Below are 14,187 nucleotides of genomic sequence, written 5' to 3'. Positions count from 1 at the left end.
CTAGCATTTTGCACGATCGCCTTATATCAATTAATCATATTAAAATGTACTATAGAAGATTAGGGTTTTAAACATAGAATATCGAATATCTTACAAAATATATTTGTTATATTCATAGAAGATGTATACGCATATTATAAAATCGTTCATATAATATATTACAAGCTATTTTCACAAAAATTAACTTTAAAAATTAATTTTCAAATCTCGGATATTTTAACTTTATAAGAATGTAAGGAAAATAACTTTTTTTTTAAAAGGAACATGAATTTTATTATATTAAATGAAAAATAAATTTTCTTAATAAGTTTCATCGAAAATAGCCTGTAACACTTTATTATAATAACATACGTACGTGTTATATTTCATTACAAACGATGTATGTAATCGTGAATTTATTATGATCTGCCTTCTAATTTGAGACCAAGTTCTCAAAATTTGACGCTGTGACATTGAATAGGTATATCTTATTAACAATGTTTAAGAGTTTCTTAAAATTATAATTGCGTGAATGTGTATAATTCATATATTAATGTTTTACACATGTTTCAAATACTTAAATAAAGATAAATAAGACAAATATCTTGGTTTTATGAATTTTCAATTCCTCAATATCATTATTACGATTATCATGATCAATATAAAAGATAATCAGTAGCGCGAAAATAATTTCAATAATCGAAGTACACCTAATACATTTTGAATTTTCTTTTTCGTACTTTGGCTACTCTCATTTTGTTCCAGCATTTACCAGTAGAGTGCAGCGTTGCTTCATCCTCTTTCCTTCATCATGGCGGTGAGTGTATGTTTCGTTTCTTCGAAAACAATCTTCTTAATCCTAAAATATCAATAGCATCAAACATAAAACACATATATGTAATATACCATAACGAAACAATCATTGTTAATATAATACTGATGAAATTCTTTCTTTGAAAATGTAATAAGTGTATATGTAATTTTTTACGTGACAGAGGAGGTATATGACCAGCGTGTATATAACCGCAAATGTAACTTAAATCTGTTCCAAGATTATAGAATTTTCAAATATGTAATTATTTAAACATACAAATTAAAAAATTTTAAACAGATGGTCGAATATTCCTATTTTATAAATTACCATTATTATAAGTTAACTGTAGAATAACTTTTATTTGCACTTGAATGTTAAAAATTAATATTGTTTGCAGGATGTTAAGAAACCCACTGAGAAAAAGGTCGAAAAGAAGACCACAAAAAATTGAAAAAGGAGCCGAAAGACGCATCTAAAAATGTGATGCGTGAAGTTCGCATTCGCAAACTCTGTTTGAATATTTGTGTAGGTGAATCTGGTGACAGACTCACACGTGCTGCCAAGGTATTTATCGAAATTACAATTCTAAAGTTATCAGACATAATTTAATTTTAATATTCTAATCTATTTTAATGTAGGTATTGGAGCAATTAACTGGACAGCAACCAGTTTTCTCCAAAGCAAGGTATACCGTTCGTTCTTTCGGTATACGTCGTAATGAAAAAATAGCTGTGCACTGTACTGTGCGAGGCGCTAAAGCAGAAGAAATTCTGGAAAGAGGACTGAAGGTAATTATTAATCATTGTGGTATAGGTATTTAAGCATTAACATATGTCTCTAATGATTCTTGGGAATTTCAATGAAATTCAGTGTGATAATTTAGTTTCATAATAAGACGTTAATCGTCTCGCCGCAATTGTCAATATTTTTTAATATGATTTTTTCAAATCTTAAATAGATTTTTTGTTTTATCATTAGTTCGCCATCCGAGGTTAATTTCCGTAGAATCAACATCACACGAAATTTCATTTCACATCGATAAAGATTAGTTCCTAAGTTTCCGTTGTAAAATTATTTATTATTTATAGGTCCGAGAATATGAACTGAGAAAGGAGAATTTCTCCGGTACTGGAAATTTCGGTTTTGGTATCCAAGAACATATTGACTTAGGAATTAAGTATGACCCAAGCATTGGTATTTATGGATTAGACTTCTATGTTGTACTTGGACGCCCAGGTTAGTTTAACTTCATAAAGATATCATAAAATTGAGTATATGCACATTTAACATGGATATTACTGTAAGAGGTTGTATCTATTATTTTTGTAAAAAGTGTGCTAGAGAATAGTGCTTCATATTTGCAACCCATGCCCACTTCTCTCTACTGGGTGTGTTACTCAATTGGGGCTACACTTTATAATTGAATAAGTGATTTCTATTTTCCGTGGCGTAACTAGGCGTATTAAACAGCACTGTACATTCGGAGCCTAGTTACGCCAATATATTGTGTAATACTTCGTCATAAAAATGTTTATCTTTAATTGTCTATGCGCAGGTTTTAACGTAGCCCATAGGAGAAGGAAAACTGGAAAAGTCGGTTTCCAACACAGACTTACTAAAGAAGATGCAATGAAATGGTTCCAACAGAAGTATGATGGTATTATTATAGCCGGAAAGAAGTAATATACACATCTTGTATCTTACAATTCTTTCATAAAAATTTTCAAAACAAATTAACTATTGTTCAATAAATTTTTCTTCATACTTCCGTTCCTTTTTAAGTACAGAGCATGGTAAGCTTCCCTAGGAAAACCTACTGTGCTGGGCGCTTTACATAAAATTTCCATATTTTCCATAAAATACTTATAAAATAAATTCTATAATTACACAATATTTATATGCTAATTTTATAGACTTTATTCATAACCGTGATGTTATATAATTATAGCATTAAACACATTCATCTTTGCGAAGCAAGTAGTATAATATTTTATAATTACACACCTTTCAGATAACTATCAGAACTACTTATAAAAAACACAATTGTATAAGAGATAAAAATATAAAAGGCCCTCATTTATGAATACATGTATGTGGTTTCTATTACGCCAACCTTATTACATAAATTAATATAGAAACTGAATCATTAACTTAAATCTATAGGCTCAGTTATATGAAAGGAACTTGGAACAATTATATACATGTTTTAATTCGAGATGAGAATATTTCTTTAAATTCTATTTTCACATTAGTTCTTTGTGGTGTACATAAAATATGGTTGAATTATAGTTTTAGATAACAAAAGTATTTGGAAGTTATGTTTTCATACATAAAAATAAAAATTGAATATTACCCTGAGTGTGATACTTCAACTTTAAGCCAAGAGGGATGTGCGGGTAATAAGCTTCAAGTGAGATCGTAAGGAATGGGACACAAATGGCTGGGAGACCGGAAGTACATATTTACAATACGAATGCTCGGTTTCGAATGACCTTTCGTGTATCTGAAGATATGTTCATCGGGCTCTCCCCAATCTCATCCAAGTGTTTCTGATCCGACCTGAAGCCTAAAGCTCGAAGTTCAAACGCGAGTTTTAAAATTCCAAACACTCATGTAGACCTCGTCATCCCCACTAGCCAAGCATTATTAATTATTAACAATTAAATTACTGCGTGTTGATATGGATCCTTTGATTATACACAAAATTATCTAAATTCTTTATATTATGAAAACATAATTCCAATAAAGTTAAGATTTTAACATCTAATTTCCAATGGAAAAATATTGCTCAACAGCCATGAAATAAGCAACATATTTATATATGTTTAATAAGTGAAATAGAGTTATAACAGCTATATAATAAATGTGCTATAAATCTTTTTTCATGATCATAAATACATTATAATATTCTTTCGTGATACTTAGCTTGACACAACAGGCAGATAAAAAGGCAAGATATTTTCCCTCAGTCTCCAAATTGTTTCCTTATCTGGACGTTATATAGTGAAACTGGTATTAACTATAGTATTTATATATAACATGTATTCCTTAGTAACAGATATACGTATACAATTCATATTTAAAGATTTAAATAGTGCCGCAACGTATGATTAATTAAATTGAAAATTTATGCACATGTATACCTACATTTTGCTTCTTATCAGAACATTTTCTTTTTAGCACGAATAAGTGAATATAATTAGTCTTTTGCATTGGAATACATAAAGTATGTACATTTACCTCAGATACTTTCATATTTTTTTCTTTTGATATCAATATAATTTACTATATATTAATAATCTGTAACACATGTGTATATATGATATTAGCATGTATAAAAACTGTTCAATATTTTACATGATGTCAGCTAACAATTTGAAATCCAATGCAAAAGATTAGATCATTTTCTGTATTTTATCCTTACTGATATATATACATACATGCCGGATCACGATTTTATTTAAACAATTCAATAATTTAATAAAATTTTACTAAGAAAAAATTAATTTGATGCTTGGCTCTATGCGATTTTACATTTTGCGAGACACTTTTTGAAATTTAAAATTATATTACATTTCTAATACTTTGGAAACTGCATTTAGATCTTAATTACATGATTTAATAAGATAAACTATATAAAATATTGTTACTTAATATATGTTTAAAAATACTGCAATGCTACAAATTGTTGTTCATAAATAATAAAAACAATATAAAATGCTGTAACATTTTTTAAATATAATGCGCTAGTCTAGACACATTACATATTTCAATACATTCGTAATGAATTTTGTGTTTTATATGCAGTTTATGTCGAAAGTGCACCAACAGATATAGAAGATATTTAATTAATTTTTATCCTTGCATGCTTTTAAATCTTTCTCTTTTCTATAATTTTTATTTTTAACGTGCAACTGTAAATTAAAAAGTATTTGTATTATAATTTTGGAAGATGTCAGCCTTTCAATCGTAATTAACTTATTTAATTGCTAATATATGAAAAAGGTATACTTTGTTAAATTAATTAAACATACAAATCTCAGTTTATATGTTAAATTTGATTAAAACATGATTCATAAACTGCTTCTGCTGTTAGTTCATCTGTGTACTGAAATTAATTAAAAAACTTTATAATGCGTTACTTTCTCGATGATCTGTAAATTTTATCAATATTGTGCTTTTCAGCTTCACTGAATCCCAGGATGCTTTCGATAGCGTTAAGATGACCGTGATGATTTTCTTTGTCAGTTAGAAAATAATAGATAGCTGATTTTAGGAACTGTAATGTTATCTCTGGATCAAGGGCACCTTGATTACTCCTTGCTTCTACGATACGACGATACATTGCCTGTTGAACAAATTCATGTTAATAATGATTTTGTTAATAACTATTTATTCGTGTGTTAGTCTCATTGGCATAACTAGGAGTTTTGAATACAGTGGAGCAGGTCCATTAGAAAATTGGAAATTTTTGAATTTTAAAATTTCGAAAATCTGGAACTTAAGGAATTTGAAATTTTTTAATACCGAAATTCTGAAACCGTGTAAAGTTAAAGGGGTCAATTCACCTTTCGGGGAATCAGGCCCATCCTATTTACGCCAATAATTATGTATCCTGTGTATCGTGTTTCAAATAACATATGAATATTGTGTTGATTAGATCCAGACACAATAAATTCGATGTGTGAAAAAACACATAAGGTGCAGCTGTGAATTAAACAGTTATTCTTTTCTGGATCTAATTTTTCTACAATGTGTGACGGTGCGAGCATGTGATGCTTAAGCACGTGCAAACTTACATTAACTGAAGAATAATAAATAAGAGGCTGTTTCTTCCAAGCGCACATAAAAGTCTTTTCGAACCTAATAATACTGTATAATAGAACAAACCAACTACATTTGTGTTTAGTAATTGACATGCAGTCACTGTGGCGAAGCATTTAATATTAATACATTCTCTTAGATAAACCTTGTAACTCATAAATGAGAGCACGTGAAGCCAATTCTTGCCACTATGTTCGCTATCTAAATATATGAATTATCATTTTAATGGAAAGACTGAATTTATTCATAAAATGATAGAACTGATGATTTTGACACATAGTAAATGTAGGATTTGATTTATTTACACTGAAATATTATTCAGTATCTATATTTCATAGTAGATGAATGAATAATGGCATATTAATATGTGTGTATGAATAGTAATAATGATCATAAAAGTAGATTTTTGACCGATTAAATATACATACAATGGCGTAACTATGTAAGGACCATGTTCAGAATTCTCAGATCCCAAAAATTACAATTAAAAAATTAAAATTTTAAAATTCTTCTCTTAAAACAATAATAAACATTTGATAATATTAAGAAATCTACGGGACCTGGCTCACCCCGGGAAAAATTGTAATTACGCCAATGTATAAATAGAGATTCAGTTAATCTATACATTTAGATTAACACATTTGCTACCAAGTCAAATTAAATAATTGAAACATCAAACGAATATAAATATCCTTTATACATATATGTACTACTTTTATAAGGAAGATTTAATGTGCACATTTCAGATTACATATCTGTCATTGTGCTACACTTATTTGGTATTAACGCCATGCTTGAGAAATAGAATATATATACAACATAATTTTCCGAAACATGTAATCAAACAGCTATCATTTACAACAATGAATCAAAACATTATACACAATACAAATATCAATAAATTTCTTGATTTCAAAATATAGAAATACAGACATTTTATGTAACGACAATGAAAATACATACAATACCCTGCAACAAAATTTATTCAAAACAGAAATAGACGGGAAAAAAGAATGAAAATGTACGTGAACATGTATGTACAGTGCCAAACATGATAGGCTTCTTTAGGGAAAATGGTTTTTGAAGGAAAAAATTCCACTACTCGTCTGTAAATGTTTACAGAAATTTAGAGTTTGGAATTTTGAATTTTGAACTTAAGGTCTCCTTTTCCCGTCACCGTTTTTCTTAAGGATGCTTACCGTGCTCGATTCTGTACATTAATGTTTAAACAGTGGATGAGAATTGCATCACGTGGCGGTTCAGCGGAAATACAGACCTTACGTGTGCCAAGGAGCCAGAGAGAAACAGCCTCCTGAGCACTTAATAAACTGTGGCTACGATCGGCTGAAATGTGAGGTTCAGGCGAGTAGCTTGTGTCCTGGAGTGTGAGCGGCGACCAAAAAAAGTGGCACATCATTAGTACAAGAGATTTGAAAACTACAGAGATGCACAGACAGTGATCACCGAATCATTCTCATGTACTTCAATAATTTTGTACTATTCAATTTTATTTGATATTGTTAACTATTCGAAGCTAACAAATCTTTAAAATTCAAAATACTCTTAAAAATCTTTTCAAAAATCAAACGTACAAATAATTTATGTACCGTTATGTACTATTACTTAGTAATTAAATGATATTGACATTTTTGGACGATTTTTAATATCCCATTTTCGGAAGTTTGCGAGGGCAGGTCCCCTCGCACCCAATGCAGTTACGCCAATGAATATTTCAAAATTGTATATCCGCAATGCGATGAATTATCAATACTCATAAATGATTAATAATAACTATCTTTTATATTTTGCTTTTACAAATAATTAGATAAATTATTACCGTTAGTAATGTACTTTAATAAGTTTTAGTAGAAACTTCATGCTGTTTTATATAGGCGTAAAGATAAAGCCTCGGTCATTAACGATATCAGCCAAGGAATCTTATTTCATGTTTTACATGGCAATATATCTAATATTAGTAATAACAGGAATAAAAACATTTACCTTGATATTTTCTAATTCTGCCTGTGTAATCGTTAATTGTTGAAGTAGTTCTGCGACGGTAACCTTTGGTGGTGTTTGATAAGCATGCTCTAGTATCTATAATTGCATTCAAAAAACGAATTATTATTATAAATTGAAAATAGACAATATTCAACGTTGTATCATTTATATTGTTACGAGCCGGTGGGAGAAACAGCGTAGCTGGGCCTTTTTTAAATCAGGAAGTACATAATTAATAGAACCTATATCAGAATATACTTACAAATAAAAAACAAATAATTAATAATGATAACAACATTAACATTTATTAATTTATTTAATACTATTGTCATACCTGATCAGCTTGTTCTATACGCGCAGCCTCCTGACCTTTGGCATACATTTTCAGGTACATTTGTTTATTTCTCTCTTCTTGTTCATTTAACAAAGTCTTTTGTTCAGCGAGTTCCGCTTTCACAGCCTCTAATTCCGCCTCTAATTCACGTGCTCGAGCCTCTGCAGTGTCGACAGAAGGTCTCACTTCACAGTAACGGGTATTTATTTCAGCCAATTGATTCAGTAAACTTTCAACCTAGAATTCGGAACAACTGAGTTCACCAACAATATTAAATGCCAGGATCATGATGGTCCGCTATCATAAGAGAAACGCTTTCCCTCACCAATCCCCTTTTAGTCGCCTCTTACGACAGGCAGGGGATACCGTGGCTGTATTCTAACCCCCAGCCACAGGGGAAAATTAATACTGTTAATGAAATTAATTCTTTTATGAATATGTTTCTTATTAATATAAGATTTTAGGATTTAAAAAAATAATCATCTCTACCTTGGGATAGAGGAGGAGGAGGAGGGGGAGGGGGGCATTAATTTTTTAAAAACATTTATTATAAGAAAACTAGGCATACTAATACACCTGTGACTCATTACCCTATAAACCTATCAAACTCCATACATTGCACCGTATATAACTTCTCTACCTATGAACATACCTTATCATTATGTTTCTGCTTCAGTTCCTGCAGCTCATCAACGTGTCTTCTGTGCATCTCTTCAATCCTACTTTCATACAAATTAACCAATTTACGTCTCTCCTCATCTCTTTCCGGAGTCTCTGTAGCCGACCTAAATGGTTCTGACGCGCTCTCATCTTGAACCTTAGTCGTCGTAGCAGCATGCGTCTCTTGTTGCGCTTCCGGTAGAAACACAGAATCTTTCGAATGGACGGATCCATCTTCAAAGTGGCCAGAGTCCGCCAGAGAGGAGGGTAAATCAGAATGAACGCGTTTTTCGGGTGTGGTTGGACTAGTAATTTTCTGCAATACACTTTCATCTGGTAAATCTTTACTCGGTGATTCTGGTGAGAAAGGGTTATTTTCTCGTACGGTAAGCGCATCACTGCTGTCCGTCCTCTCGTCTGGACTGTTCAAAGCCGCCTTATATAATCTTAACTCCACCACTTCTTTCGTTAAACGAAAGATTTCCTGATCTTTTTCTTCTATTTCTTTTTTGGCTTCTTTCAGTAAAGCCTATACAAAGCAAAATAGGTTTAGCAATATTTCTAAACGCGACCTAAATTATTTTTCAATGCGATTCGAACCTGGAATTTTCTAACTTGTCTAGCAGCCCTCTGCGTTGGCGTGAGATATTGTTCATTGTCACCGCTATGGTTTGAACAATGAACAACGTATTTTCTTGATCTACCTGACCATGTAGTACCATTGAGAGCGAAGGTAGCATGATCACAGGCGCTTGCGGTGCTGCAGGCACTTCCATAACTTTTTACACTTTCTGCGTCACTGTCATCGGCAATTCCGGTACTAGATCCTCCAGAGGCCGCGTATCCAGATCGCGGCCTCGCCGGTGTCAATGAAAGACTCTGGACAATAAACAATGGGTTTGTTAAACCCTTTGCTCGGATTAGAAAATTAAGTGAAAAAAACTGCAAAATTCAAAAATTCGAGAATTCTCTTGGAACGGTCAATACCTAATGAATAATGTGTCTCTAACGTGTACACTAAGGTGGTACTCGAAGCATAAGAATGATTTGCCCTTTCATACATAGTTGATCTAAAGGTGGTTCACCTTAGGGCCTAAGGCTTAAAAGCTTAAGAGAAGCTTTCTTCTGTCCTCAATATGTAGTTTGAATGTAAGAAAAAATCAAAGACCTCACTAGTGAAAAGATAAGAGACTATTCTTTAGTTGAGCAAAAGTAGCGAAGAAGCTTCTGCGCCGACGCTTTGGTTTGAGGAAGGTCAGGACACCCCATCGTGGCTACTCGAACCCAGGTACACTTAATAATTCAAAATCCGCCGAGCTAAGCGCCAGTCATCTTTTCATTGTTGCACGCGTCTTTCTTATTTATCTAACCTATTATTTTGAACAATTGAGCTATATAAATTTAAGTGTATGTATGTACATATGTACACTTTCTTAACATATTGCAAAACAGGCATTTTATTGTTAACCATTACAAAACTCAAAGTTTCACAGTCGTATAATTTACAGTTTTTTCACACGCCGAATACGAGGTCATATTGACCCAGGATGAATTATTATACTTAAATATATTTTCAGTTTTGTGACTTCGTATCTGACTACCAATTTTCATGTTGAAGGAGCGTATCGTATAAACTGTTACAGTGATATTAAAAGAGACTTGGCTCTGGCAAACTGCCTATACTTATCAACTTATGTGAACCATCAAAACTTACAAGAGAAGTTCTGTTTACTTTGTTCTTTCTTCGTGCTATTTAAATCGAAGTTTGAAATCCAAAGTGAATTTTTTCCATTGATTGATAATAATAAGAAATTTTCTATATTATAAATTAAAAATATTATGTAAAAGTAAAAACAATTATAATCATAAAAAATAAGGAATAGTTAGATCATAATAAACAAATATTTTGAATCCAATACGATTTATATAATATTGAATATATTAATTAATAACTACATTAGATATATATTAATAATCTTAAATTTCAGTTTAAATATACACAAATTTCAAAACACAGTAATTATCCACATATGTTTACCAGAACATACAATTATTTTATACGAACAATATCAGTATAACATTCTATACCAAAATAAAAATATTCAAAGACTCTGTTAAAATTATTACCCCTTCCCTCAACCACAAATCTCCCATAAAAACGAAATTTCAACACTGAAGTCAATAAGAGAAATGTCAGCTCGCATCTGCGATCTGCATCGAACGAATACGGCGTAGTAGGTATCTAAGAAACTCTGATTCAAATCCCCTTTTAAACAATCAATTAGAGTATTACTTACGAGAGATCGTTGTCGAGGTGAATCACTTCCATTCTCCGTGATGACTGGAAAAATTTGATGGTCCAGATGATGGTGTTGCAGAAGGTTAGATCGACGAGAACACTGACAACGTCTATTCAGGGCCGCGTTCGCCGCGGTACTGGGTGGTGGTGGTGGTGGTTGGTTAGGTGAAATTCGTTCACCGCGCATGCGCATACTGGCCGAGCGGCGCAGACCCGAGAGCGAGGGACGTGGAATACGGGAGTCGCAGGAAGAGGATATCGAGGGTGACGGTACGGTACCAGATGCACTTCCTGTACTGTTGGCATTGACCTTGTCAGTACATGTTGCTGATTCCAAAGGTACCAATTCCGTGATGGCAGTTGCGTTGGGGCTCGAGGTGTCTGGGTGCATCGATTGAGGCGAATGCAAGGACCTTTCGATGCCGTGGCGAGCCATTCTTTTCTACACTATCTAAAAGAAAAGAAAATATTTCATTAACAAAGTGAAAAAAAAAAATAAACGTTGAGAAATTTAAGTTATGTAGATCTTAGCTCTTTCATCAAATTGTTTTGTAATCAAAATACAATAATAAATGCAGCACAAAGTACAAAATACAATAATAAATTTCTATTTTTAGTTCCATAATTTTTATTCGGAATATTTAAAGAGATACCTTTGTGTTATCGTTAGTTTAAATGACTTATTCAAACTTCAGACAAGGACAAAGGTTACCAAGTTTACGATTATACAGTCAAAAGACTCATTATAGTATAAGTAATGATTACATACAATGACAACTCTAAATTAAAAGTTATTCAAACTGAATAATATTTAAAGTAATTAATATATCAAACACAATCTTGTAAAATTCAATCAATTGTAATTTTTTAAAAAAGTTATAATTGTTCAAAATTTTTGTATATTATAAAACGCACATTAATATTGCCATTGTAATATTTTTTATCTACTCAAAGAGCGAATTCTTCATTGTAAATATGTACACTTAATCATATTAATATCTCTGTGACAGTTATTTCCGCTTATCTTTCTTTATAATATAAAAGTATTATATTTCTTATCGCGTATCTATGTACCAACTCCAGTGAAAGGTAAAGTTATTTTAACAAGTGTTTTTATATAACACAGCGATTACAAATGGAAGGGGAAGAATGTTGAATTTAAACCATTAGTGTAACTAGGATTTTTTGGAGGGAGCTAGGAACCTTAGAAACTTTGAAATATTGAAATCTCGTAAATTTAAAATTTAAAAATTTTGGAATGTTGAAATTTAAAAATTAGGAGTTTGGCAATTTTTGAATTCTGGAACAATTTTACATTTTCTTAGGGGGAGGAGGGCTACCTAATGCCAATGATTTCGAATTTAGCCAATATCATAATCATTGTTTCTGAAACTTTGTTGCCGTTAATATTTCTCCGTGTCATTCGAACTGACGAATTAGAGCAGAGAAAGGCCTATTGGAATAAAGTAATCGATCATTTGGTGTCCTATTTCAAGCACATGCTGCGGCATTATGCAGCGTCTATCATCCTTAAAATCATCAATTTTATTTTCTTAACAATATCTTCGAATTCACCTGTCAGATTATTTAAACTTCAAATTTTTACCTTATCGATACATTAAACATGTGACTTCATTTAAGGAGGAAAAAAGAAAAATCAAATTTTGACATATGCACAATCGCTTATTTACGTAAACCAAGTCTACGTCACAAACCCAGCACTGATTTTGCAAACTCCGCATGACCAGGAACTAATTAGCAATTAGAAAGTACTAATTAACCAAGCTTACCTTTGGAACATGAATTCGAAGTCGTATCAGGTTCACCAATGAATCTTTAAAACGTTATTGTCGTTATTTGTAATTAGTATCACAAGTTGAAAAAGTTGAAAATAAGGAACAATAATTTGTGCCACGCGGGCTTATCGCGTGTAGAGGTTGAACATAGCTGCGAGTAGTAATCCAGCGGTCATAGATCTCCTATGTAAATTATAACACGATCATGGTTAGACGGGACACTGTCTTTGATTTATTCGAAGGGTATACGAGAAACACTACACCGCACATTGAATACATTTTGCTACGGAACACTGAACAGCTTTGAAAAACGTGGATACTGAGCGAACATCAATCTCCCACGATCGTAACGCGACTCATGGAAACAAACAGCGTTATGCTACAACGATAGAGAATCACGAGATGTCGTATTGCCTGGCACCGAGCACTGACAATATCAGAATTTTGACCAACGTACGCCATCTCGTTATGATATATGTAGAATAGAGTATTTACCAACTGTAGGCACTCTTACCTTATCCAACTGTTGAATTTGTCTATGTTATCGACTGTAAATAAATTATTACTTTAATAAATCTCAATTCAATTTTAAATTTTGTCTACATAACATCAAATAATTTATGCAACTAAGGATTATTAAACATAAAATCTGTGTAATATTAATCTGTATACTTAATTCTGATGATCAGTTGTCGAGAAAATCATAAGTACCTGATTTTAAAATGCTTTATCATTTATTATTCAACTCCGCAGCATGGCATCTATTTCCATTCCATTTTCTAAGAAACTGCAATAAATCATCAAAATTAAATTACGACAAAATTCCATTTACTTGCATACGTCGACATCAAAATTTCTTAATTCTTCTTTTTATTCTACAATCAAAGAAACATTTCACACCATTTTCAATAACAAAAATTCAATTAATCAGTGGGGACAGCATTACCTTGTTCAGCTTGTAGCAAGACAAGGATAAGACGTTGCTAAGACACATTTCTTTGTGTTTGCATTAAATCTCAAATCATTAGGACATTGAAGATCATATCTAATTACAGTTGTACCATCTATGTAACAGAAATAATATTTCTGACACTTAGGATCTTTAATTTCGAATCTGCCATTGGCTTCACATGGAGCTTCTGTCGTTGATGATGCTGTTGACGTTGTTGATGTCGACGGTGTCGTTGAGGCCGACGATGCCGTTGAAGCCGACGATGCCGTTGAAGCCGACGATGCCGTTGAAGCCGACGATGCCGTTGAAGTTGGCGGTCCTGTTGAAGCCGATGATGCTGGTGACGCTGATGATGCCGTTGAAGCTGGTGATTCCGTTGAAGCCGATGATACCGTTGAAGCTGACGATGCCGTCGAAGCCGATGATCCCGTTGAAGCCGATGATGCCGTTGAAGCTGGCGGTCCTGTTGAAGCCGATGATGTTGGTGACGCTGATGATGCCGTTGAAGCCGATGATGCCGTTGAAGCT

At 32.5% G+C, this 14,187-nt stretch overlaps 2 protein-coding genes across 5 annotated transcripts; one reads left to right on the top strand and one right to left on the bottom strand.

Annotated features, from left to right (window-relative positions):
* Positions 1-750: 750 nt before the first annotated feature.
* Positions 751-13,656, bottom strand: LOC114871933 (protein quick-to-court). 4 transcript variants are annotated; one of them, XM_029178540.2, is made up of 8 exons: positions 12,702-13,656; positions 10,910-11,362; positions 9,213-9,491; positions 8,605-9,141; positions 7,953-8,189; positions 7,619-7,714; positions 6,894-6,995; positions 818-838 (listed from the first exon to the last, which is right to left on the bottom strand). In XM_029178540.2, the coding sequence occupies exons 2-8, from the start codon at positions 11,345-11,347 to the stop codon at positions 833-835; spliced, it is 1,695 nt and encodes a 564-aa protein (XP_029034373.2). In that variant the 5' UTR covers positions 11,348-11,362; positions 12,702-13,656; the 3' UTR covers positions 818-832. The 4 variants fall into 4 exon arrangements, with proteins under 4 accessions (XP_029034374.2, XP_029034373.2, XP_029034369.2 ...); XM_029178536.2 differs by lacking the exon at positions 818-838 and adding an exon at positions 2,427-5,141; XM_029178541.2 differs by lacking the exon at positions 6,894-6,995 and having other exon boundaries at positions 751-838.
* On the top strand, positions 778-2,526 carry LOC114871934 (60S ribosomal protein L11). Its single transcript, XM_029178543.2, has 5 exons — positions 778-802; positions 1,191-1,357; positions 1,432-1,581; positions 1,882-2,029; positions 2,349-2,526. The coding sequence occupies exons 2-5, from the start codon at positions 1,277-1,279 to the stop codon at positions 2,474-2,476; spliced, it is 507 nt and encodes a 168-aa protein (XP_029034376.2). The 5' UTR covers positions 778-802; positions 1,191-1,276; the 3' UTR covers positions 2,477-2,526.
* Positions 13,657-14,187: the final 531 nt, after the last annotated feature.

The sequence above is a fragment of the Osmia bicornis genome, chromosome 1, assembly GCF_907164935.1.
Source record: "Osmia bicornis bicornis chromosome 1, iOsmBic2.1, whole genome shotgun sequence".
Lineage (NCBI taxonomy): Eukaryota > Metazoa > Arthropoda > Insecta > Hymenoptera > Megachilidae > Osmia > Osmia bicornis.
Note: the sequence above shows the minus strand (reverse complement) of the source record. Positions and strands in the feature narration are given on the sequence as shown.

Excerpts from the sequence above, each read along its gene's own strand:
- LOC114871933 (XM_029178536.2), bottom strand. The coding sequence starts at position 11,347 with ATGGCTCGCCACGGCATCGAAAGGTCCTTGCATTCGCCTCAATCGATG. Across the intron at positions 9,492-10,909 it reads CACCTCGACAACGATCTCTC|AGTCTTTCATTGACACCGGC; the intron begins GTAAGTAATACT and ends TTTATTGTCCAG. Across the intron at positions 6,996-7,618 it reads CAGAATTAGAAAATATCAAG|GACACAAGCTACTCGCCTGA; the intron begins GTAAATGTTTTT and ends CTCACACTCCAG.
- LOC114871934 (XM_029178543.2), top strand. The coding sequence starts at position 1,277 with ATGCGTGAAGTTCGCATTCGCAAACTCTGTTTGAATATTTGTGTAGGT. Across the intron at positions 1,358-1,431 it reads GACTCACACGTGCTGCCAAG|GTATTGGAGCAATTAACTGG; the intron begins GTATTTATCGAA and ends ATTTTAATGTAG. Across the intron at positions 2,030-2,348 it reads TGTTGTACTTGGACGCCCAG|GTTTTAACGTAGCCCATAGG; the intron begins GTTAGTTTAACT and ends GTCTATGCGCAG.